We start from the raw sequence: 25318 nt of genomic DNA, 5'->3' as shown, positions 1-25318 counted from the left end.
TATATGCTCAATATGACAACTGGTATTTTCTAAGGATCACCAAAATTGTTGAAACAATGGATTTGAAAGGACCACCAAAAAAAAGGGTACTATAAATAAACTTTATCTATATTTGTTTAAAAGGATAACAAACAATGTATATAAGAACAGTATACAAAACCAATATATATAAAGGATACAAAATAAACCATAGTAATAATGGCAAGCACAAAAATAAATAGCAAATAATATAAATTATATTGAAGCAAATAACACAAATATAATACAACAGAAAAAAGTCTGAGAATAGAGTGAGTAAAAGAATAGAGTGAGTAAAGCTAGCCTTATGAAGGCTCAAAAGTTGATTAGAGCTATACATACACAGCTAAGGATCATCTGTATTCTCAGAGCTCACCATTAATCCTATAATGGTCATTAACTGTATAATGACTCAAATACTGTATAGAACTAGTTACTATTCCAATACAAATCAGAAGGAAGGAATATAACATTAAGCATGTGTGAACAATCCTTAATTTACTTCTGAAGTTGTTACCTAGAATATATATAAAATATAATTTTATTCTTTTCTTTGTTTCAGAAAACACACATGGCATTCTTGTTATATATGAAGACGATGCAGAAGAATGGGCATTATATTTAAAATCCATTTTCAAGCACATTGTATTAGAAGACAGAATCTTGCTTTGCAACCTAGAAAGCGCATCCCTTCATGACTTGGAATTACAGTCTCTGTGCTCTTTTGGATGTAAACTCTTGATAATATCAAGTGAGCTTCTAAACTCCTTGAATCTGAAGAAAAGATATTTTCTGGATCAGGTTCTTCAGCCTCCTGAAAAAGTGGTTATATTGCTTTGTGGGATTGAGAACTCAGCCATTATCTATCAGATACTGAGTATAGACACAAACAATCAGCTGATTACCACCGATCAAGATCCTGAAGTCTACCTTGCAGTCATTGCAGACATCATGCAACAAGGTAATATCACCATCCCATTTGATTCCATGTTTATACTTCAAGGAGAAAAAAAGCTAATAGAAGTATTTTTGTTTTGCTTTTTTCTTTTAAAAAAATGGGAGTTTTAAATTATTCTGAGTTTAAGCACTTTCTTCAATTAAATTGTTTAATCCTAGTAATGAGTTGTTTGTCCATGTTGTAAAAAATATGTCCCAGTATGCAGGGTTGTCTTCAAAGTTCTCCTGAGCTGAAAAGCAATTTTGATGGAATTAAATGCACAATTACAGGAATGCAAGAAACATATGTGTGGAGAAAGGGATTGTGCAGCTCAGAAAAGTTACTTCTGGGAACTACAACTCCCAGAATGACAAGTCATTAGGGATCCTGGGATTTGTAGTCCAAAACTGAACCATTTCCAGGCTGTGTCAGAAACAGCATATGTACACACTTTCTAGTATTTGGAAATAAAACATGAAATAATGGAGTACTCCTAACATGCTGAGTCTTTTACAAAAGCAACATTAAAGATCCTCTATCTATGATTTCTGTGAATTGAGAATCATGCAGTTAGAAGAAGAGCTGCATTTCTGAACCTATCTCCTTTCCTCTGCCTCCTCCCTTAGCCAGGAAGTCTCAAAGGTTGGGGTGTTGTTGTTGTATACACCCCAGCTTGCATTGGATCCACCTGTATATAGGCTCCCTTATATTTTTTTCAGACTTTTGTGTCCCTCAAAGACCCAACTGTATATAGGCTCTCTTAATTTTTTTTCAGGTTTTTATGTCCCTCCAAGACCACAACATGTTTGCACACTACAACACAAATGGTTGGCTCCCCATGGCCCCCTCAACTCCTGTGTCACTCCATAACACAACAAAATACTGTAAGTCTGGAAATTGCAATTGGAAGATTTTTTTTTGGCTAATTTGGAAACAAAGTGGCTTGTCATGGGTGTTCAAGCAGAAACTGACCCTCAGACCCACTGCAGTTGCCCATCTCTACCCTAGGTGTCCATGCTGTGAACTGCCTCTGCCTAGGGGAAGCCTGTTCATTAACTGCTCCCATAAAACAGTTCACAACCACACATAGATTCCTGAATGGTGGGGCCATCAGAAGAATTCCTTTCCCAGTAGATATATGAAGGAGTGTGTGGTTAATTCAAAATACTGCCATAAGTACTTTCATGGGTAACTCCACCTCTTCCACTATTACTCCATCTCTACATTTTCAGCCCTTCCTAAATTCTACACCTCTTTCACCTCTGTAAAGGCTGGTGTATGCAGCTGTGATCCTATGGGATAGAATGGTGTATGTATGTGTGTGTATGTGTATGTGTATGTGTATGTGTATGTGTGTGCTTACTTGCTAATTAGCTTACTTGCTGTTCACCGCTATGATCTTTGGAATAGCGGTATATAAATAAAACAAATTATTATTATTATTATTCATAAACAGATAAATAGATATCCCACATTTGAGCAGACTTCTGTAAAAGTTCTGTTGGAATGATTTTCAAAATGACATTATAGTGTTGTTGGTTTTTGGGGGAGTAAAAAATTGTGTTCTGTTGCAAATTCATTTCCATAATGGAACCTAAATTCTAAAAGTATGGTTCTAGAAAACAGGCCAAAGAAGAGAAGACATGAGCTTTGTAAAATTTTAAAAGCATAAAACCAAGGTTTATTTTAATTTTCCTATAACTTATGGTAAAATTCTGATCAGTTCTGCTATCAGAAAAAAAAACTGAGCAATGTAAAAGGAAATTTATTAGTTATCACCTTCACATGCATTTACAAAGTGAAGTGGCTTCCTCTTCCACCTCATGAGAGGTCAGCTTTCTCTATAAACAAAATGTCCATTCTGTGAGCCTAAAGATCACTTAGTGTGTTCTGTGTACAGCACAGGTTGTTCAGCAACATCCAGCCCATGACATCTCATTATGGGTTTTTATTGCCCATAGAAAGCTTGCTACACAAATACTAAAAATATAAAAGAAACAACTTAAAAACATTAAATAAGCATTTAGTATGCATGGACATGAACACTATGCCCATTTGTCCCAGTTTAATGCTAAAGTACTTCCAATGAAATGAGGAAATTGGGGTCCATTGAGCCTGTAAGAAGCTTACAAAAGCACTGCATGTCTCTATTTTCCAAAATACATGGCTGAACATAATGATTCTACTGAAGTCATATTCTTTCGGTGCTATTTTGATCCACCGGTATCTCAAAATGGCCTTAAAAATGGAGTGCATTTCAGAACCTACATGTTAACATCAAGCTGCAGGACTATGGTTGCTTAGGTTTGATGTATTTGTCCAGTTACTAAAATTAGAGGGACCAAAAATGAATTTCAGCGAAGTAACAACAAACTGAAATGAACTGTCCTCAGTCACATTAACCAAATTCAACAGGCATAGCCATTCTCAGCATGGAGAGGGCCTACCTGCTATACAAAAGTAAAGTTGAGATGCAGATGGCAACCCCATTTAGCACTAACATAATGAAGAAGGGTGGAAACCAGACCAAAGTTGCACTCCGGGGCTAAAACCTGGAGCAAACATAACCTAGGATAGTTCAGCTTTGTGCCTACATATAAACACTCTGATGTGAGTGCAGGGCTGCAGTAATGCAAAGAAATGAAAGTGTGACAACTCCAAAGGATGTAATTACAACATATACAAACCAGACAGTCCAATGGGGGCATGCAGGGAAGGGGGCTCAATGATTGTGTTTGCCAGTGTATTGCTCGCATACCAATACTCTGATGCTATGTATGGGAAGAGCATTGCACATATGACTGTGTGGCTCTTCAAAGGGGTGGCCATCCAATGGGATGGCATCTGGGTGAACATGGGAGGTACTTGTGGATTGCCAGTGGTGTGTTTGTGTAATGGTGTGCATGTAATAATAATAATAATAATAATAATAATAATAATAATAATAATAATATAGTTTATTTGTATTTTCCCGCCTCTTCGAGATGGATTGAGGTGGAATTACAATCAATTAAAATCACATGCATCAGTATAAAATACATTTAAAATACATCAATAAAATAGCTCAATTAATCTTAATGTATGGTGTGGAGGCAACCAAAAAATATTACCCAGTAACGCAGCTTGATGCCATGCCATGCCATGCCATGCCATCGGCCCATGCCCATTCAACCCACCTTGGGAGTGGGTCGTGCTGGCAGCGGGGTTTCAACCTGCTTTGGGAGAAAGCAGAATTGAATTGAGCTGCTTTTTCCTACCTGTCTGGTCCAGGCCCTAGACTCTTAAAGTTAAGCGTTCAAAACCTGAACCTGAATGTGTGAATCAATCAATTTTTTCTTTCTCCCACATTTCATTTTTTAAAAATTCTTTCCATCATGAAGAAATCTGGAGATGTTGCTGTGTTGTTGTGTGCCTTCAAGTAGCTTCCTAAACAAGATTTTTCTTGTTTCCTGTAATGGCAGACACTTAGATTACCGCATTACACTCTTATAGTGTTGCTATTCCACTTTAACTGCTATGGCTGCCTCCTGTTGCATTCTGAGGTTTGTAGTTCAGTGAGACCTAAGAGCTCTCTAGCTGAGAATTCTAAATGCCCCTCCTTTAACTGCAAATCTTAGAATGCAACAGGAGGCAGCCAAAGCAGTGAAAGTGGAATAGCAGCACTCTAAGAGTGTAGTATGGTAATCTAATTAGTCTGTAAGGCAAGACTGAGAATTGTTTGGCCTTTCAGATATTGTTGGACTGCAGCTTTCAACATCCTGCAGCATTCACTGTATTGAATAGGGTTTCTTGGAACTGCAACCCAAAAGCATCTTAAGTGTCCACACAATTCCTAAACCTGGTTTAAAACTGGGACCCTTTCCCCCTACACAATTAGTACACTAAGATTCTACTTTAACTGTCATGGGGCATGCTATGGAACCCTGGGATTTATAGTTTGGTGAGGCATTAGATCTCCCTAGCTGAACTTCCTGAATTCCATAGGATGCTGCCATGTCAGTTGAAGTGGCTTCACAGTGCTATAGTTGTGCAATATATAAGACCCAGCAGAGTAAACAAGCAGACCCATCTGCTGAATGGCAGGGTTGGAAACTATGCAGCTTTTCTATGTTGCTTGCTTATAACTTCTAGCATTCCTCACCATTGGCTATGTTGCCTAAGTGTGCTGTGTGTTCACCAACATCTAGAGGGCTGTACAATTCCTGCCCCTACTATAATCATTTAGCTTACCTTAGGTTACCTAGCAATTCAAAGCAAGGAAGAGCTCAGAAGGAACAATTTCACTTTATAAAATTAATGGGATGTATGCTTAGCCTTTAAATAACACTGTTCAGAACCTTTCATGCATATTATTTCAGTAATCTTTGCAACTCTGTTAAAGTAAGCCAGAACCATTATTCCCACATTATAGAGAAGGTATGATGATGTGTTGCCAAAGGCCATCCACTGTTCCCATGGTTAAGCATATGATTCCTGACTCAGGATGAACCAGGGACGTGCTAGATATGGAATCTATTCTGAAAGATGATGCTACACTGGCACTCAGAATTATTTCCAGAATATCCATTTCTTGATAAATATGTAAGTGGAAGATTAATTTGAAAGAAGTAGGTCTGCTTTTGCTTCCGAATGCCAACAAAGTGTCACGTTAATATGCATTATGTATAGTGATGAGAGGTTATGGGCACGTAGGATTAAGAAGCTCAGACATGGAATAAAAAACACACCTTTTGAACTCTATTTTCAAAACTTTTAAGCTTGAGGTATAGAATGGCTTGAAAATTAAGTGAGTTGAATGACTTGGCACTCAAACCACGATATGAAGATAAATAGGATTTCAAATGCTGCATCAGCAAAACACTGGTATGATTATGCAAGCTCTAGGCCAGGGGTAGGCAACCTTTTTGAGCCGGGGGCCGGGTTGCTGTCCCTCAGATAACTGGGGGTCCGAAGCCAAAAAATAAATAATTAAATATTTTTTTAAAAAATTGAAATAAATAAATAAACCGGGACAAATGTAGGACAAAATTTCCAAATGGAAGGCACTTTTTTTAAAAAATGGAGGACACACGAAAAAATTTGCTGATTTTTTAAAAAATGTTAATATAAATGCATATTTCTGAGGCTTCTATAGACAATTGCCCCCCTTGCCCGCCTCCTCCTGATAGGCCAAAGGCCCCACGCCCTCACGCGAGAGGCCAAAGGCTCCGGTGGCAATCAGTGGCAGGACCGGGCGGGGGCCGGTCCCAAGGCCTTGCCGGGCCGCATCCGGCCTGCGGGCCGCAGATTGCCTACCCCTGCTCTAGGCATTGGAAAGATAGCTTGTGAAAGAGATTGGATTTAACCATTATAATTTTTTGTTCTTTTTAACTGCAGTCAAGTTGATTTCAAATTATGGTGACCCCATGAATTAGGGTGACTTCAAAGTCACCCTAATATCAACAACCCTGCTCAGGTCTCGCAGATTCAGGGCCATGGCTTCCTTGACTGAGTCTATCCAACTGCAATGCAGTCTTTCTTTTTTCCTACTGCCTTCTACCTTACCAAGCATTATTATATTTTCTAGAGAAACATGCCTTCTCATGATATCACCAAAATACGATAGTCTCAATCTAGTCATTGGGAAAGTTTAGGCTTGTCTTTTTAGCAATCCACAGTAGCCATAGAAACATACAACCCTATAAACTGTCAATTTCAAGGGTTTCTGAATGAAACAGATTATCTGCATCCGTTTCAATCTGGCTTCAGACCTGGCTATGGGACGGAGACAGCTTTGGTCGCCTTGGTGGATGACCTATCCAGGGAACTGGACGGGGAATGTGTCCTTGTTGTTCCTTTTGGCAGCGTTCAATACCATTGACTATGGTATCCTTCTGGGCTGCCTTTCTGGGATAGAACTTGGGGGCACTGTTATGCAATGGTTAGAGTCTTTCTTGGAGGGATCAACTCAGAAGGTGATGTTGGAGCACTCCTGTCCAACCCCTTGTCTTTTAGGGTTCTGTTCTGCCCCCCCCCCCCACTGCCCCATGTATGTGTAATGTAATATGATGAATGTAAGATACCTTGCATGCAGTGCAATGCAATATAATAAAAGCAAAGTGCCAGACAATGACATATCTATGTTTCACTCTAACAAGTGTGTATATATTTATATATGTATGGCTGGGTATAATAAAGTAGCCTAAAAGGTTACCAGAAAGCCTGCTCATTCTTCCATGTAAATATTCTAAGATTCCAATACTTAAGAATGCTTAAGTGGGGTTTTGATATTAATGTTGCCTGTCAGGATTTCACCACCATCATAAGTTGAATACCTAGATGGCCTAAAGGTTAGAGCAGGATCACCAAAAAGACTACTGATTAGCTGACAACTGGCAAAGGACCCTCAGTCTTTCAGCCTAAAGGGGTTGGGTAACTGCATCCTTTCAGGACAGACTCCCATCACTCACAGCAGTTGCTAAATCCTGTAAATCAGGATTTGGCAGGGGTGGGTGACAAGTCAGGAGATGCTACTTTGTAAACTACACTTTTTCCATTCCTGGCTATCATTTCCTGCTTCTTTTTCTCTCAGGCGGTTTACAGACTGCCCCTTTGGGGCAGCCTGTTCCCGCCCCTTTCCCCGCCAGATTGGGGCCTCAGCTGCCACAGAGGCAGCCTCTAAGGCCCTGATCCGCCGCTTTCCAGGCTGCGGGGAAGCGGCAAAAGGCCGCTTCCCCATGGCCTGGAAAGGGGTGTCCTTAGGGCTTCATGCCCCAATGACACCCGACGGTGGTGGGGACAAAGAGAAAGGGGCCACTTGGCCCCTTTCTGCTTTGTGTCGCTGGTGCAGCCATCTAAAGACTGCGCCCAGCGACACAAAGCTGGAAGGAGCTCCGTTTCGGTGCTCCTTCTGGCGCCACAGAAAGGGCACCCCAGGCGCCCTCACGCAGCACCAGGATGTCACTTCCATATGGCTCTGTATGGAGGCGGCGCGGTCACGGCGTCACAATGGCGGTGCCCATGTAGAATGGGTGCTGCCATTTTGTACGTGCTCAGCACATACTAGGGTTAGGACATCCGGAAGGGACGCCCTTTCCTAACCCTAGTACGTGCCGAGCACGTACTTTTGGCGCGTGCAGAACACACCTCAGTTAGAAAAAGGTAAGCAGCATGTGGAGTTTCTATAATGGCTACCTAAGCAGACTTGACCACATGGAAGCCAGCTTTAGGGGTTTCTATAACCAATTTTAGAGCTTTTCCTCATCCCTATCTTTGAATAAATGTCCTAAAATGGTGAGTATGTTTTCTTTTTATCTTATTTATTTATTTCCAGGATTTATACCGTGCCTTTCTCCCACAATGGGATTCAAGGCAGGTTACAATATATTGTTTAAAAAAATACAGAGTTAAAACATTGATTACAAAAGTTAAAAATAATTAAATACTACCAACATTAAAACTTAAGATTAAAAACAGCATAGTTAAAAACAGTTTAAAAAATCATTAAATATTAAAACAGCACAACACATTCCTTGAATAAAATCTACCCACCAATAGCCTGCCTAAATAAAAATGTCTTGAGCCAGTTAACCTTTTTACCACCAGTAGTGGAATAAATCATCAGTTATTTCATCCTCACATTCAAAGACACATAATTAAAATAGTTTTATACCCTCTGCAGGAGGAGACAAATCTTCCTTCACAATATTTTCTTATATTCAAACATCCTGAAGTGTGGTGCAAGAATTATTTTGCTGCAAAAACATGTGGTGGCATTTCTTTTTTAGCAAACCCTTCCTCCCCTCCCCATTTTCTGTTCAGAAAAAAAGGGGGCTGTACTAAAAAAACAACATGTTTTTCTCTGCAGAATAATTCCTGTGCAAAACTTCAGGATGTTGTCTACAATGAAAAATTATGTAAAATTTGTGCTGATCTATTATTCTTTCCAAGGGGGCCAGGGGTGGTTAACAGAAAATTCATTTTTCAACCTAGGAATCAATAATTGTGAATATTTTTCCATCCATATCCTAAACTTACCACATCATTCCACTGTAGTCTTCAAGCAAAAATCTCCAGTATCCTTCATCTGGGGCCCTGGAAGCTACCCAACGATGCCAGCTGTTGATGCTGACCCAGAGTGTCAACATTTGGTTTCATTTTAGGTTAGGAAAAATGAACATGCTGTACTAAACAGTACTGAATGGAAACAGGTGGAGCACTTGTTATCATGTTGGATATTCCAGTGTTATATTTCTCCACCAAGATCTTTCCTTCATTTTCCTTTGTCCCAGTAGCTTCTCACAAATGTTGGTTCTTGAAGGACACTAAAGTCTGATTTGCACTGCAGAAACAGTGCAGTTTGACAACACTTTAACTAGTATGGCTCAATGCTATGGAATCCTGGAATTTGTAGTTTTGTGAGACTTTTCTGATTTTCAAATTTTGATTTAGCCTTATCTATTAGAGAGCTCTTGGTGATACAACAAACTACAAATTCCAGAACTCCAGAGCATTGAGCCATGCCAATTAAAGTAGTATGAAACAGCATTATTTCTGTAGTGCAGATTAGACCTAATTTCTACAGCTACTACTTTACTACTTTTTTTTAGGGTTTTTGTGTTTTAAGAACATGAAGTGAGATTGTGGGTTCTTTAAACACATCATCCACTCTACTGCCTAATGCCCACCTGACCTTACAGAGGTGTGATGTTACTGGGAAGTACCTTTATACTTATACCTTACTTCCTGGAAATTTACCAAAATGCCCCAAACCTTCACTGCCTGCAAACAGAATGAAGATGTTTGGGGGTTGAATCAGTACAATCTTCTTTTATATCTTCCTTCTGTGAATTTTATATGTGGTAGCAGAGCCTTATCATGGACCTCTCAAGCACTCACTAGGTGATCCTTCATCAGCCTGTGAAGAGAGGTGTGAGAGAGATCTATTGACTAAGGGAATGCTCCAGCAACAAGAAGTGGTACTTGAGGCTATACAAAAGTACAGGTTGTGAACAAGAGACAAAGAGCTTTATATTTATGGGGAAAGAAAAGACATAATACTGTGCTCTTTTCTGGTCAAAAAATACACAGGAAGATGACTTTCCGGTGAGAACTTAAGGTGATCAGCAGCTAAACATCGAAGTACCTGTGAAAAAAGTACCTATCATTTTTTCTGCTTTGTATCCTGCTAGCAATATTCCCCCCTTAGTAGTTGTTTTTTTTTAAATGGGTTGCAAGGATTTTTTTTTAACTTCACTTCCCAAATATGTGATATGTTGACATCCATGGTTCTTCTTTTTTTTCTATTTCACATTTTTAATGTACCCATTTTCTTCTTTGACTAAAGGAAAGGTGGACAAAGTGCCATCTTGAAGCCACGTGCCTTTCCCTCAAGCTATCATTTGACACTTCCAAATTACCCTGGAAGTGACCATCCACTTTTTAAATAGCCTAATGGGGTCCCCACTGCCATTTCACATAATAAAATACACAATTTTTTTCAAACCAAGAAATGGACTTCTGGCCACTTCTGGTTTTGTTTAGTTGGCAGTCTATGCAGTGCACAGGTGTAACTGTGGAGGTTGTGGGTGGACAAAATGATAAAACTGACCTGCCTCAAGATTCTCTCCCACCCCCATGAAATTTTCTCCTAGTTTCTCCATTTCTAGCATTGCAGTAACATAAAATTTTGGTTGAGCATTTAGCATCTAAAGAAAAATGAAGACTAAGTTGCAATGTGGACATAGCAAATGTAAAGGTTCCAAATATGACTGATTTCACTGTGTCACTCTTTGCAAGAGAAATTGATGGCAAAGTCATTACAGCATCAAAATCCACCACCACCACCCTGAAAATAGTGAGTAGAGTAGGAAGTGGGGGTGAATTTTTCCTTAATATCTCTTCCCAATTGAGTTCATGAGAAATTGCACTTACAAGTTTTGTCTTAGTGTTGTGCATATCAGTTTTAGTACTCTCCTACTTGAGGATTAGGAATGGAGATGGTCTGATCTGTCAATTTCAGATTCTCTTTTTCTCAGTCTTAACCTTTATTTCCTTACATTTTTTCCTTTTCAATTTCATTTCTAATTAATTTTTTGTATTTTTTTTGTGGATACGTGCATCTTTGTGCAAATATCCCTAGAGATGTACATGGTTTTGCAGATTGTTTTTTAATCTAGGGAACCATGTTACAAAATTGGTGCAGCCTTCAAAGTATTATTGTGTATTGGTTCAGATATTGGTTTGGAAAATGCAAATTTGCATTAAAATGCAAACCAAATTAATTTTTCTTCCCTGTCTGCTTGGGAAACATAATCTGCTTCTTTTTGTAGATGGCCACTGTATCACAAATTTGATTCTTGGTATTGATTTATATTTTTAACTAGTTACTTCCATGTTGTGGAAGTGGTGTACATTCAGCAGATGCTTACCAAGCTCCATGGTAAAGGTGGAGAAATTGTAGCTTTCCAAATGTCATTGTACGACAATCTCCATTTGCTCCACAAAGCATAGTCAATGGTGGGATGATGGGAGCTGCAGTCCAGCAGCATCTAAAGGACCACATGTTCTACTTCCTTGGTGCTTTAGACAGTGGACCATGCTTTGATACTTGCATAATTGGCAGCATGTAACAGACACAACCTTAAAGTCAAACTGCTTATCTGCTTGCAAGATGTCAATGGGACTAAGAGTTTCATCAATCAGGCCTGCATAACTTCAAAATGAGTACTTGGTGGCTTTGCTCTTGATTCACACCCCGATAGCCAAAAGGTTGCAGCAGTTCTTCATCATCTTTGAGTCTACACTTTCTCTTTTCCTGTCCTCACACCCTCCAGCATTTCACAGCTAAAATCAGGATTCTGTTTTTTAACATCCCTATGATCACTCAGCCAGACACATCCTCTCCACTGTTACATACAATTGAAAGCTTTTCTCCAAATGCTGTATGCAGTAGTTATGTATTGTACACACCACATGGAGGGGGGAGAGATGAAGTCATACTTTTCCTACAGCTGATGATCAGCAGTAGAAAATATGGTGCCATCAACTGAAACATGTTGCCAAAGACACCCATACCAACTGCTCTTGATTCAGAAGCCTTTGACCATTTAATGTGATAATCTCTTTGTTTTATACTCTTCTTCTCATCTTTCTTTCTTTCTTTCTTTCTTTCTTTTTTTTCTTGTTTGGTATTTTTATCTCCAGAATTGTAGTCCAATGCCCAAACCATTACACCATGGTGGCTTTCTTAAATATTATGCATCTGTAAGTGAATACACTGTAATCCATCCAACAAAAAAGAAACGTATCATATACAGTACCACAGTGAAGACTAAAATACTTTTGGAAGCAATAACTAGATAGCTGACAGAACCAGCAGGTTGTTAGAAATTCTTAACATTTTTCCTACTTTCTTTCTGACATCTTTTAACATCCCAGATCTTCTGATTATCATATAATCAGACTTGCATAACATCCTGGCAGTTTAGGTTTTGATGTGTCTAACCATTTGTGGTGACCTATGCTCTCAGCATGCATACAAGTAGGTGATGTTTTTCTCCTCTTTTCAAGACTAATTGGACAAAAATTGCTTACACCTGGTAAAGTGAATTGACTGAGTTAATAGAATTACTTCTTTTATGTATAAAATGGAGCTCATCAGTACTAATCTGTACTGCAAGTTTAACTCATCTACTTGAAAATATAATAGTTGGGATTCATAGGCAGTATTCATCGGTTTATCTCTGCTGATTTTTTTTTCATGTGAGCAGTATCACCTTTTTCTTTTTCTACTTAATGCACTGCAGTAACCCTAAAGGTATGTTTATGACATGTTTCAGTCTTGCATCTATTTTGCTTTCAGAAATGAAATGGACAGTGTAACCACATTACTGCATTACAAACTTAAAATGCTGTTTTCCATAGTTACTTCTCTTGCTGCCTCCTGTTGCATTCTGAGGCTTGTAGTTCAGGGAGGCCTAAGAGCTCTCTGGCTCTTAGACCTCCCTGAACTACTCTGCCCCTCCTTAAACTGCAAATCCCAGAATAAAACAGGAGGCAGCCAGAGCAGTTAAAGTGGATTAGCAGTGCTATAAGACTGTATAAGAAACACCCATCAGTCTGTGATTAGTTGAACTCATGAAGGCATTTTTGCCTTCTAGAAATAATTGTAGCTAACAATTTTACTCAACAGTTAACAGTGAATTACTATGATTCCTTAAGTGTCTAAGAATGTGTGTATACTAACACATTTACAGCACTTTGATACTAGTTTTAACTTCCATCATTCCATTCTATGGAATCCAGGAATTTGTAGCTTGGTGAAGTATTTGGAATTCTTTGCTAGAGCATTTATGTCCTTATCTGAACTACAGAACTAAAGTATTATAGTAGAGAATTCTAAGTTTCTCACCAAACTATAAATCCCAAGGTCTCATATGCAGGATCCATGATGGTTGAAGTGGCATCAAACAACCGTAAATTGTGTAGAGCAGGTATACTCCAAGAGACTAAGTTTTGTAAAAAGCAAATAATTGTTTACAGTTGAGAAGACTTACAAAAAAAGGCACAAAATTGGTAAGAGAATACAAAAACCACAATCTGTCCAAACTGTATTGTTGCCAAGGAAGAAGACAATGCCCCACACCCATTCTGTGCACAAAAGCTAACTGGTCTGGCAGGTGAATCTTACTTTAATATTTCTGGCAGGACATGTAGGAGAGTAGAATGTCCATCTCATGGGTATAATCTGGTATATGAGGTCCAAGGAAAACCCTCCTCCTCAAACCCAACCCCCATATAGGAGAGACCCTCACTCCCACCCAGAGGGGCAGGTTCACGTCCAGAAATAGTGAAGGATAGCACTTGTCTCTTTCTGCATGAAGAAAGAGCTGACATTGAGAATTTTGTGATGAGGATTAAATAGGGCAAAATAAATTGATATGCTTTGTGGCAGGACCCCACTTGTCATGACATTATCTGATACAACAGTTTGGTCTCAAGGGGAAATCTGGCCCCAAGAACAAGCCACATCCTCATCGTTACTGTACTGAAGGCAGCAGATTATTTGATATCCAACACTGCTGCTGACTCCCAAAATCTAATGACAGTGAGGTGTCTGTGTCACTCTTGATGATGATAGAACAAGTCCTGATTAAGGCCTCCTACTCTGTCCAGCAGTTGGAATTTGAGTCTCTGAAATACCTTGCCAGGGCAGTCAGGGCCAAAGGCAGCAAATGCCAAGATGTTGAATGCAGATTAAGCCTTGTCAGCATGGCAAAGCCTGAACCAGTCAAATCAGAGTTATTTGAGCCAATGATATGTGGACTTCCAGAGTTAGTAATCTCTGAGCCTGCACCCCTAAAGAAACTATCCTTTAGTTCAATACGTTCAGTTCAATCCTCCATGCAAGTGATCACTACATGTCTACCTGATAGCATTGTGAATAGGTTAGAAGGAAATGAACAGAAAGGAATTATAGTAGGTCAAAGTAGTGCTCCTTTAAGCCCTCTTCACTCTTTGGGGAAGAGATGGAGCTTGAGAAAAGTGTTCTGGCCCTGGAGGAATGAAAGGCCAGAAGTTGAAGTATCAGACTTTGTTAGATCAAATTGCTGTCCTGAAGCTCTTTCTGAAATGTTTGGCCCCATTGTGTCTCATGGGCTTTGCCCAAAGATAGAATGGCAATGGTACTATAAAATGTTGGGATGTAAGATATGCTAATAACTTTTCAGAGTGAAGGCTGAAGTTCCTTGAGGTAAGTTGAGCTTACAAAAGTTGATTTGAAAATCTGGCAAAAAGAAAACAACGTGGTTAATGTCAACCTTATTTGGCATCACTGGGACTTAACCGTGGTTAAGGGCAAAAAAGCAAGAGTGAGGATTCAGTCCTAAATATGTATATCCTAAATGGCACTAGTCCCTGTATGTTTTTTGTAGATTTTTGGGAAATCAGTACTGCATCTACATTGGGTCATGGTTTATGTAACAAGATTAATGAGTGGTAAATGTTTGTACTGTACTAGGAAGAACGTTTAAGGCAGGAGTGGGGAATCTATAGCCTTTCGTGTGTTGTTGGATTCTTAAGTCCCCAAAAACCCTAACTGACACAACAAATGGAAAGGAATATTAGGAGGGGCAGTTCAACAATATATGGAGGATCACAAGTCCTCCATCCCTGATTTCAGAGGTACAAAGGAAAACAGAGCTACAAGAGAAAACAAACTGAATGTGTGCCACCATGCTCATAAAATCTAGATCTGTATTAATAGGAGTTCTGTTTCTGAGACACAGGAAGTGATGATAATAGATCAGAAAGGACTGTAGGTGCCATTGTTTAAGAAGGATGTTGACAGGCTGGAAAGAATTCAAAATAAAGACCCCAGGATAATCGCTATCTTAATCCTAAATGTACTTATATCAAAGAAAATATCTCTAATTTCATTGTAGTTTTTTCCCCCTTAAATGTGCTTATGTGTTCTGCCAAAGTCTAGAAGGCAAATCAGATGAGGAAAAACTGGTGGAAATTGGTATGTTTACTTAAGGCACAGGAGATGAATGGGTGTGTGTGTGTATGTTGGCAGTTTTCAGTTGTTGAAAGGATGTCAGAAAGATAACAGAAAACAATAGTTCACTCTTTGCAGTGAACACCTGATGAGAAGCAATCAGTTAAGCTACAGGAAAGCAGATTCAAGTTAAATATTAGCAATGCTATTCTAACCTTAAGAGCAATCCCACATTGTGGAATCCCTGGAAATTAAAAAAAAAAAAGGTTTAGAAAGGAGTGTTTCAAGTGTGAGCTATTTGTTTCAATGTGAAGTCGAAGGCTTTCATGGCCAGCATCCAGAGATTTTTGTGGGTTTTTCAGGCTATGTGGCCATGTTCTAGAAGAGTTTCTTCCTGACGTTTCGCCAGCATCTGTGGCTGGCATCCCCTGTGGCTGGGGATGTTTATCCTGGAGAAGAGAAGGTCAAGGGGTGATATGATCACCCTGTTTAAATATTTGAAGGGATGTCATATTGAGGAGGGAGTAAGCTTGTTTTCTGCTGCTCCAGAGAACAGGACCTGGAACAATGGATGCAAGCTGCAGGAAAAGAGATTCCACTTCAACATTAGGAGGAACTTCCTGGCAGTAAGGGCTGTTTGACAGTGCAACAAACTCCCTTGGAGTGTAGTGGAGTCCCCTTCCTTAGAGATCTTTAAGCAGAGGCTGGATAGCCATCTGTCGGGGATGCTTTGTTTGAGAGTTTCTGCATGGCAGGGGGTAGGACTGGATGGCCCTTGTGGTCTCTTCCAACTCTACGATTCTATGATTCTAAATAGTATGAAATACCCTCTATCTCTCCCATGCCACAAATGCAAGCCTTAAATTTCTTGGAATGTTTCTTTATCTGCCATTGAAGACAGACACTGGCATAGTTTGGAAATGTTGTTTTGTAAATGCTGTTCTCAGGGGGTAAAGGTAATTTGATTTCAACAGATGAAAACATTGATTTCAACAGATGAAAAAATGAAGATTTAATTGAAAATAAGTCTTTATCATTATCCAGCCTATAGATCCAGTCCCTTCGCTTGTTTCTAACTCCAGGAAGACAAAAAATATATTTGAAAGGGTTAATAAGTCTTGAAATAGCTTAATCCTGCCACCTTTCTTCCATTCTTCACCTAAGCAAAGTTTAGGGAGGTGGTTCTGCATCATGTCCAAGACTCTCTTATAATACAAAAGGGCTGCCATCACAGCCCTAGCTTTTACAGATACCACACCTCTCCCTGTCCTGAAGAACGTTGCTGGAGTACTGCCAAAGTACCTCAAAAACATGTTCTCAGAGACTTCCAGGTCATTCAAGTTATTGTGATTGATCCCCCAGATCTCAATGCCATATTGCATTTGAACAACTGTTTTCCCTATAAACACTTTCAATGCTGAAATTTCCAGCCTCTTTTAGAGTAGAAAAAAATTCAGTATAGCATGGGTGACCTCTGTACTGTCATTTCAGTGTTTTGTAGCTGAGTCTTCCAAGAATTTTTCTCATCAAAATATACTCACAAATACTAAAAGAGGGGATCTGTTCCATCTTGTTTCCATCTAAATTCAAATTAAATTTAGGTGACTGTTTGCCAAAGACCTTTCATTTAGCATAGTTTATTCTAAGGTGTCCTATTTGACAGAACTCATAGAGTTTAATTTAGACTTCTCTTTAGTCTGATTTTATTCTTAAATCTTAATAATGCAGTGTCATCAGCATATTAGTATTCTTATTTTATGAATTCCTATTTTTTCCATTTTATATAGTTTATTTACAGCTATATTAAATACACTGTATTTTTATGTACTCAACATATTTTTCTCCCCCCCCCCCCCCATATTTTTATTCAACAATTTTATCCATACCTTTACAAATAGTTATTGTACATTATATTACATATTGTTTGATTATTGTCATGTAATATGGAATATTCTTTTTTTATGAATTCCTGTTGAGGGAGGGAAGTGATCAGGGCAATTTAACTTAAATATGTTTGATTAGTTGATTGTAATAAATCTACAACAACTTAGTTAACAATATTATTAATATAAAGATTTACCAGGTGGAGGTGCTAACAAGCAGTCTTATTTGACTCCTTTTGTTAAACAATTTTCCTCTGTCAACCTTCCATTAGTGCTAATCCTTAATCTCATGGTTGCATTAGTGTATAACTCCTGAATTAGGAATAACAGCCTCTTATTGATATTAGTCCCCACAAGTTTACCCCACAATTATTCCTATCAATTAGATTAAAAGATGAGAAGACAATGAATGCAACAAAATGCCATTTGGAAAGACTACTAGTATATTTACGAATTAAGTGATGTAACACAAAAACCCAGCTTCATTCTGATGAAGACTATTATTTTGCTTCACCCAATTTGTCAACTTCTGGAGAAGGAAGTGACTGTAAATCTTAGAGCTAATATCCAACAACTGATAATGTTGAGGGTTTAATTTATCTCATTTCTTATTAATTGGTAAGGTTTTTCTCTGTGTCCATCCCTCAGGAAAAACGTCTGTAGAGTTTATGTGAGAAAATATTTTTTGCTAGCAGGGGCTCACAATTCAAAATTGTTCTCTAATGGAATCATATCCTCACCAGAGGCTTTGTCATTGCAAGAGCATATAGGAGTTCATTCTCTTCTTGTTCTGAGGCTAGGGGACAGTCTGATAATGCAGTACTTGATCTATTAAAATTGCTATCCACGCCACTTTGAAAATATTGCTAAAGTCAAATTCCATACCCATCTTTCATTCCTTTCCAGGGTTGCCAACCTTAATTCCTTCCGCTGAGCAATCATAAATATTTTTTCCTCTTTTTCTTAATAAATTCATATAAATTAGGTGGCAGGAAGCCAGTGCTTCCAAATCAGCTTTCATCTGCATCTGCCTTACCCTCCTGGTTAGTTGGGCTGGATTCCTTTTAGCTTGCCTGTATTCATGATCATACCAGCCCACTTTGCCAGAGGCCATTCTACACTGATGGGCCATTTTAGGTAAAAGTATGTATCCTGTGACAATGTTCTGATGCATGTTCAAAAGGAAGGAACTATCCCAATGGTCTAAGACTGACTGTTCAACAGCATAAGACAACTTTAAACATTGCTCCATAATTATTATTCCCTCAGCCAGATCAATGATATAGCCTTAGGGTGACTATAAGTCAGAAATGACATGAAGGCACACAACAAAACATTAGCTTTGAGAGGCAGAAGATATAATCAGTAACACTACCTACTCTGGTCTTAAAAAATGTAAAATATCCATTAGAATTAGCTTAGCACTGCCACAGAAGTTGTCAGTTGCAGGCTAGACATTAACTCAAGTAACTTCCTACCTACTTTATTTACCAGTTTGTCTAAAGAAAAACAATAAAAAACAATCAAGTAAAAAAAGCACACCTCATTACAGTCCAGTCCAACATGTTTCTTTTCATTAGCACCTGAACCAACACTAGCATTGAAATCACCACTCACACTATGGTTACTTTAGGATACTGTGTTTCGTAAAGATGCAGTCTCTTCCTGTTCATCCCAAAAGAACCTTGAACTCTCAGATTTATCTGGTAGACAGTATACATTAAAACAAGTTAGAGCATCAATCTGACCCCCAATTAGCTCTTAACAATATAAATAACTGCTTTTAGACTGATAAATTACTTCAGACACAACATTCAGTTTCACCGAAATGAAAAATGGCTATGCTGCCCCTGTCTCTTCCCTTCTTAAAATCATAGAATCATAAAGTTGGCAGAGACCACAAGGGCCTTCCATTCCAACCCCGTTCTGCCATGCAGGAACACACAATCAAAGCACTCCTGACAGATGGCCATCCAACCTCTGTTTAAAAACCTCCAAAGAAAGACTCCACTACTCTCCAAGAGAGCGTGTTCCACTGTTGACCAACTCTTCCTGTCAAAAAGTTCTTCCTCATGTTGACATGGAATCTCTTTTTCTGTAGTTTGAATCCATTACTCTGGGTCCTATTCTCTAGAGCCCAGCCACAGAAAACAATCCTCAACATGACACCCCTTCAAATATTTAAATAAGGCTATCAGAATGCCTCTTCTCTTCTCAAGGCTAAACATACCCAGCTCCCTAAGCCTCTCCTCATAAATCATGCTTTCCAGATCATGGTTTCTAAAATTTTGTTGCAAGAAGCAAAAAAGTACTAAACTCCTGTAACAAAAGATGAGAAGTAGCTGATATCCAGGTTTTCTAAAAACATAGAATGTAAAATGATGAAAGAAATATCCTACATTCCTCATCTGAAATTTTTATTCTACCATCCACCAATATTTCAATATAAAACTGAGAAGGAAAGCTGTGACTCTGAGCTGTCCGGTCACGGAAAGTGCATTAATGGGATCTTGGTAACAAAAGGAAAATCTCCAATTTTCCCTAACCTTTCTTTAATCCTATCCCTTCTTGTCAGATCAGAAAGGTTTTATAATTTCTTGTTAAAATTTAAAGTGTGCCTGTTTATATCTGGGTTGGATGCTCTTAATGTGAACTCTGAGGGGGATCAAGGGATTAAGAGCTGAAGACCTAGAAAATGGCTTTATCTGATGCTTCTGGACCTTCCAGGAAAAAGGGATTTTATTTGGTTGCTTACATATGAAGGCATGGCTACCAATACTGCCATTATATATCTGACTATCTGACTGGACTGATTCAATCAAGGAAGTCATGACCCTAAATTAGTAAGATGTAAGCAGGGCAGATGATGACTGGGGCTCTTTGCAGTCTCTCATTCATAGGGTTGACAAAAGTAAACTTGATAGCAAAAACCAACAACATGGAGCCCTGGTGGCGCAGTGGGTAAATGCCTGTACTGCAGCCATTCACTTGAAACCACAAGGTTGAGAATCAGGACCAGCAAAAGGGCCCAAGCTCAACTCAGGCTTGCATCCTTCCGAGGTTGCTAAAATGAGTACCCAGACTGTTGGGGGCAAATTAGTTTACTTGCTAATTAGCTTATTTGCTGTTCACCCCTATGATCTTTGGAATAGGGGTATATAAATAAAACAAATTATTATTATTATTATTATTATTATTCATAGAATTTCATTGGTGCTCTGCTTGATGGTACAGGAGGTGGTAGTACTGAAAGGAACTTCAGATGTGCCTTTAGGACTGGAATCTTGAAGTTGTATATATTATGCTACATATATTTACATAAGTATATATATATAATGTGACATGGAAGAAATGAAGCCTCCCAAAGCACTTGGAATAACTCATTCATGGTATAAATATCTCTTTGGTGTTTAGCATCTCAGAATGTAAGTTTCTTCATACATTACAGAGTTGACCCAGGCGTGAGGCATTTTGTTCCCTCTGTAGAATGATAAAATAGCACAGAGGTTCACTATAGGGCTAGCTGAATATTACTTCAACAATGGTGCTGGGATATCATTTCCCACCAAACTTAAGGACAGTAGATTCGTTTCATGGCCAACAAGGCAGGCTACATAGCATCCAACATCTCACTGCTATTCTTCCTCCATCATCTGCTGCTTTGGGCAGCTTTACCTTATGGTAAAGCTGCTCCTTGGCTCAGCCACAATTCACCTCAATCTTCAGATCATAGATTATTTGTTGATCAAACTGGAGACCAAGAATGCCAATACTTTTTCCACAGAGCCCATACCTTCCAACATTTTGCAGATAAAAAGCAGGACATATAGCTAAGCACCATCAGAGCATGGTCGAGATAGCAAAAGTTATTAATGAGAAAGAACACATAATAAGGGGAGGCTGCAACTGTTTGCTTTTGCCTGAGTCTACACAGAAGAACAGGATTCTGAAATCTTCTCTTTCAGAATCTTTCCCATACCTTCACTGCACTCCAGCTCTGGCCAAGCTGTGTACCATTCAGATAGGGTCATGCAGATTTCTTTACATACATCACAGCTGCTGCATTTGCCATAGATCCTCTGAGATCAGTAAATGTGTGTGCCTTTCTTATGCAGCTTCCTATTTCACACTACCATGAACCAAGAAATCAATACTACACTACAACCTTCCCCATCCAGGGCCCTCCAAATGGTAGTTGTAGTTAGGTGATGGTTGTATTCAGACTCATACAGAGGACATCAAGGAAATAAACCCTTTTTTCAAAACCTTAGCATTATTGATCCTACAATACTGAATCATTTTGGATAAAAATGTTAAACGTATTCTGTATAATAAGGAAACTCATTAACGGTTCAATATTTCCCCCTGGAAACATGGCAGTTTCACCTTCTGTTCTCTGATCTCCCCCACCCTGTGAAACCACGGATTAACAAAGCAATTGTGTACTCAAAAGCAAGACATACTAAATTCACGAGATTTACATCTAGGTAACCATATACAGTATACAATTACAGGCTTAAACGTTTTTGTTTCTTTCTTTCAGCAAGGCTCGTTGCTGAAGGTTATACCCCAGCTCCACTTCCTATGTTTTTTGTTGCATTCCAAAAGACTGAGGAAGTAAATGAGCCACAGTCTGACACCTGCCCCCCAATTTTTTCAGCAGGGTATATCTTGAATTCTCCAGCATCAATAAGACAGTGCTAAGAAGGCTTTCAGGCTTCTGCGGTTCTTTCATTTGCATCTTGTCAGAATTAAAAAGGGGAGAATGGATGTTTTCAGAATATGGAACAGTACGGGGCAACATGCCTGCATTCATCTACCCACGCTTCCACCACCCACACATTCCTCCTGGGGCTATCAGAAAGAAAGAGCAAGCTAATCGCTCAGCTCTCCCTCCCTCACTGTCATGAATATATGCATAGATTCAAGTGAGAAGTGCAAACACCCCAATCCTCCCACTTCTTTGGGCTGGCAAAACTTGCACATCTCCTTGTTTCTCGTAATGGACAGGGTGATCCAAAGAAAGGGAAATGCTGCTTTACAGAGGATTGGGGGAAGGTAGGAACATGCTGAGATGGTTCTCTTTGCAATATAATGCCTCTACTGCTCCATCTAGTGGTAGAAAGCTATGGATGATGACATACACACTGCAGACAGTAGCTTTTAAGGATGTTTCCTTAGACAAATCCTGTAAGGGAGTGTAATCATCTAAACAAAGAGAAGTACATTATTTTTCCACTGGTCAGAAATATGAGTGTTATTGTATTTCTAGACCTTTTGTATGCAATATCGCATTCAGAATAGACAATTCATTACTAAAAATAATCAGTGTTGATAGCTAAACTATGGAAAGGTACAATAAACCAAAGATTTTATTTGGATCCTGCTTTGTCACTTCAAAAAGTAGGCCATTTCTGCTCAACTGATTCAGAGCTGGTCTATTTCAGCTTGGGTCCTGAAAATCCAAAGCTTAGTGCTTGTCACTGACTACCATGGGAAATAAAAATAGGCGGGATACAAACCGCCGCTTTGCAGCGCTCCCCCGCCGCCATTTGCTCCGTGTGGGAGCTGCAGCAGCCAAACCGCGCGACTCCCGCGCGGAGCAAAAAAGAAGCTCCATTTCGGAGCTTCTTTCTGCAGCGCATCTATGACATCGCGAGGCGCCGCAGGCGCATTCGCGACGTCATAAGCGCCGCGACACGTCTGGACGCTATGTGTCCAGTACATAAAGATGGCGGTGCCCGTGTGGAAGGGGCGCCGCCATCTTGTACGTACTGTATACGTACTAGGGTTAGGGGGGTGCGGAAGCACCGCCCCTTCCTAACCCTAGTACGTATACAGTACGTACTATATGGCGGTGTGTATCCCGCCATAGTTATCTTTTTGGTTCTCTGACATATTATCCTGGAGGGAAGTGACCAGTGGGGTCCCACAGGGCTCTGTCCTGGGCCCAGTGCTATTCAACATCTTTATCAATGACCTGGATGACAGAATTGGGAGCAAACTTATCAAATTTGCAGATGGCACCAAATTAGGAGGAATAGCTAATACCCCAGAGGATAGGATCAAAATTCAAAATGACCTGAATAGACTAGAAAGCTGGGCCACAGCTAACAAAATGAAATTCAACACGGAGAAATGTAAGGTATTGCACTTAGGGCGGAAAAATAAAATGCACAAATATAGGATTGGGGACACCTGGCTGAATGAAACTACGTGTGAAAGGGATCTAGGAGTCCAAGTAGACCACAAGTTGAACATGTGTGAATAGTGTGATGCAGCAGCTAAAAAGGCCAATGCAATTTTAGGCTGCATCAATAAAAGTATAGTGTCTAGATCAAGAGAAGTAATAGTGCCACTGTATTCTGCTTTGGTCAGGCCCCACCTGGAATATTGTGTCCAGTTCTGGGTGCCACAATTCAGCAAGGACATTGAGAAACTGGAGCATGTCAAAAGGAGGGTGACTAAAATGGTGAACGGTCTGGAAACCATGTCCTATGAGGAACGATTTAGGGAGCTGAGGATGTTTAGCCTGGAGAAAAGAAGGTTAAGAGGTTATATGATAGCCCTGTTTAAATATTTGAAGGGATGTCATGTTGAGGAGGGAGCAAGCTTGTTTTCTGCTGCTCCAGAGAACAGAACCCGGAACAATGGATGCAAGCTACAGGAAAAGAGATTCCACCTGAACATTAGGAGGAACTTCCTGACAGTAAGGGCTGTTCGACAGTGGAATGCACTCCCTCGGAGGGTGATTGGAGGTCTTTAAACAGAGGCTGGATGGCCATCTGTTGGGGATGCTTTGATTTGGATTTCCTGCATGGCAGGGGGTTGGACTGGATAGCCCTAGTGGTCTCTTCCAACTCTACAATTCTATGATTCTATGATATTATGACATTTGTAGTCATAGTAGCCTCTTTGAAGGGAACCTCTGGTCTAAATCCTATTGTTAGTCTCAACTCGAATAAATCTTTTGAATCAATGGAATTCATTTATGGGTTGACTCAGCATTCAACAACAGATCGATTAGGTCTACTTGAGTTGGGACTAATTAATAAGATTCAGGCATATATTAACCAAATAGCAGGTAAGTAGACGCAAAGTCATTTCCCCAACAATCACTATCCCCCTTTATGTAGGAACTAATAACTTTGTTTCAAAATTTGCATTCTTATCACTATAGACCTCATGGCCTTTTCTGTTTCTTCACCATACCTTAATTTTTTTTGGGTACCACCTAGTTTGATTTTCATCTAAAAACCATGCCAAAAGACCCCAAAATGCATAAAAACATTGAGAAATGCCTTCCCATGCCATCTAATCCTATTGGATTCCACATTAAAAAATACTTGCTTGGGGCCATACGTCAGCCAAAATGGTGACAAGAAGTTGCATCCCTTCCAGTTGCCATTTTCGTGAGTATAGGGCTGCAAATTGACGTATTGGGGAGTGCTGACAGAGAGGGGTGGTCTATAGGGATTTCAAGAGGAGGATACCTCAGCTCTCAGCTTTATTTTCATTTTATTCTGTTTTATGTGAGAGATTGAATGAATGAAATGAGGAAATTTAGTTTTGGTTATGACACTGTACCAGCTTTAATATGGGAATCAGAGGCATGCATGACTTATTAACTGGGAAATGATGTAAAGAGTCCATGAACTACCTTAGGTTTAGGGAAGAAGGAAAAGCAAAGACTGACAAAAAATAGCATAGATTTAAGTACCTGGGATATAAAATAAAAATTGGAAGGCAGCATAATGTTGACTTCTCAGATCAGGAATGAAAGCTAACTGTATCAAAAGTACAACACCTAAATGAAAAGGCAGTACTGCAAAGAACTCCTGACAAGACAAATGGCAAGAAAGTAAACAATATATCCAATATATCCAAGACAGATGAGGAATGCAACAGAGCCAGCAATCAATGCTGAATGATTGAAGAAAGAGATTGTGAATGCCTGGAGGAAGTAAAAAAAGGCCAACATGCAAGTTGGAAAATGGAAAA

General features: G+C 39.4%; 1 protein-coding gene across 1 annotated transcript in view; it reads left to right on the top strand.

Annotated features, from left to right (window-relative positions):
• The first annotated feature begins 56 nt into the window (after positions 1-56).
• Positions 57-25318, top strand: part of BANK1 (B cell scaffold protein with ankyrin repeats 1) — a 265494-nt gene continuing 240232 nt past the window's right edge. Inside the window, exons 1-2 of the mRNA XM_042469701.1 lie at positions 57-86; positions 529-979. Coding sequence (XP_042325635.1) covers positions 57-86; positions 529-979 — 481 coding nt within the window. The remainder of the gene's footprint in view (positions 87-528; positions 980-25318) is intronic.

The sequence above is a fragment of the Sceloporus undulatus genome, chromosome 5 (assembly GCF_019175285.1).
Source record: "Sceloporus undulatus isolate JIND9_A2432 ecotype Alabama chromosome 5, SceUnd_v1.1, whole genome shotgun sequence".
In the NCBI taxonomy this organism is placed as follows: domain Eukaryota; kingdom Metazoa; phylum Chordata; class Lepidosauria; order Squamata; family Phrynosomatidae; genus Sceloporus; species Sceloporus undulatus.
The sequence above is the reverse complement of the archived record's forward strand: the minus strand, read 5'-3'. Positions and strand labels throughout refer to the sequence as shown.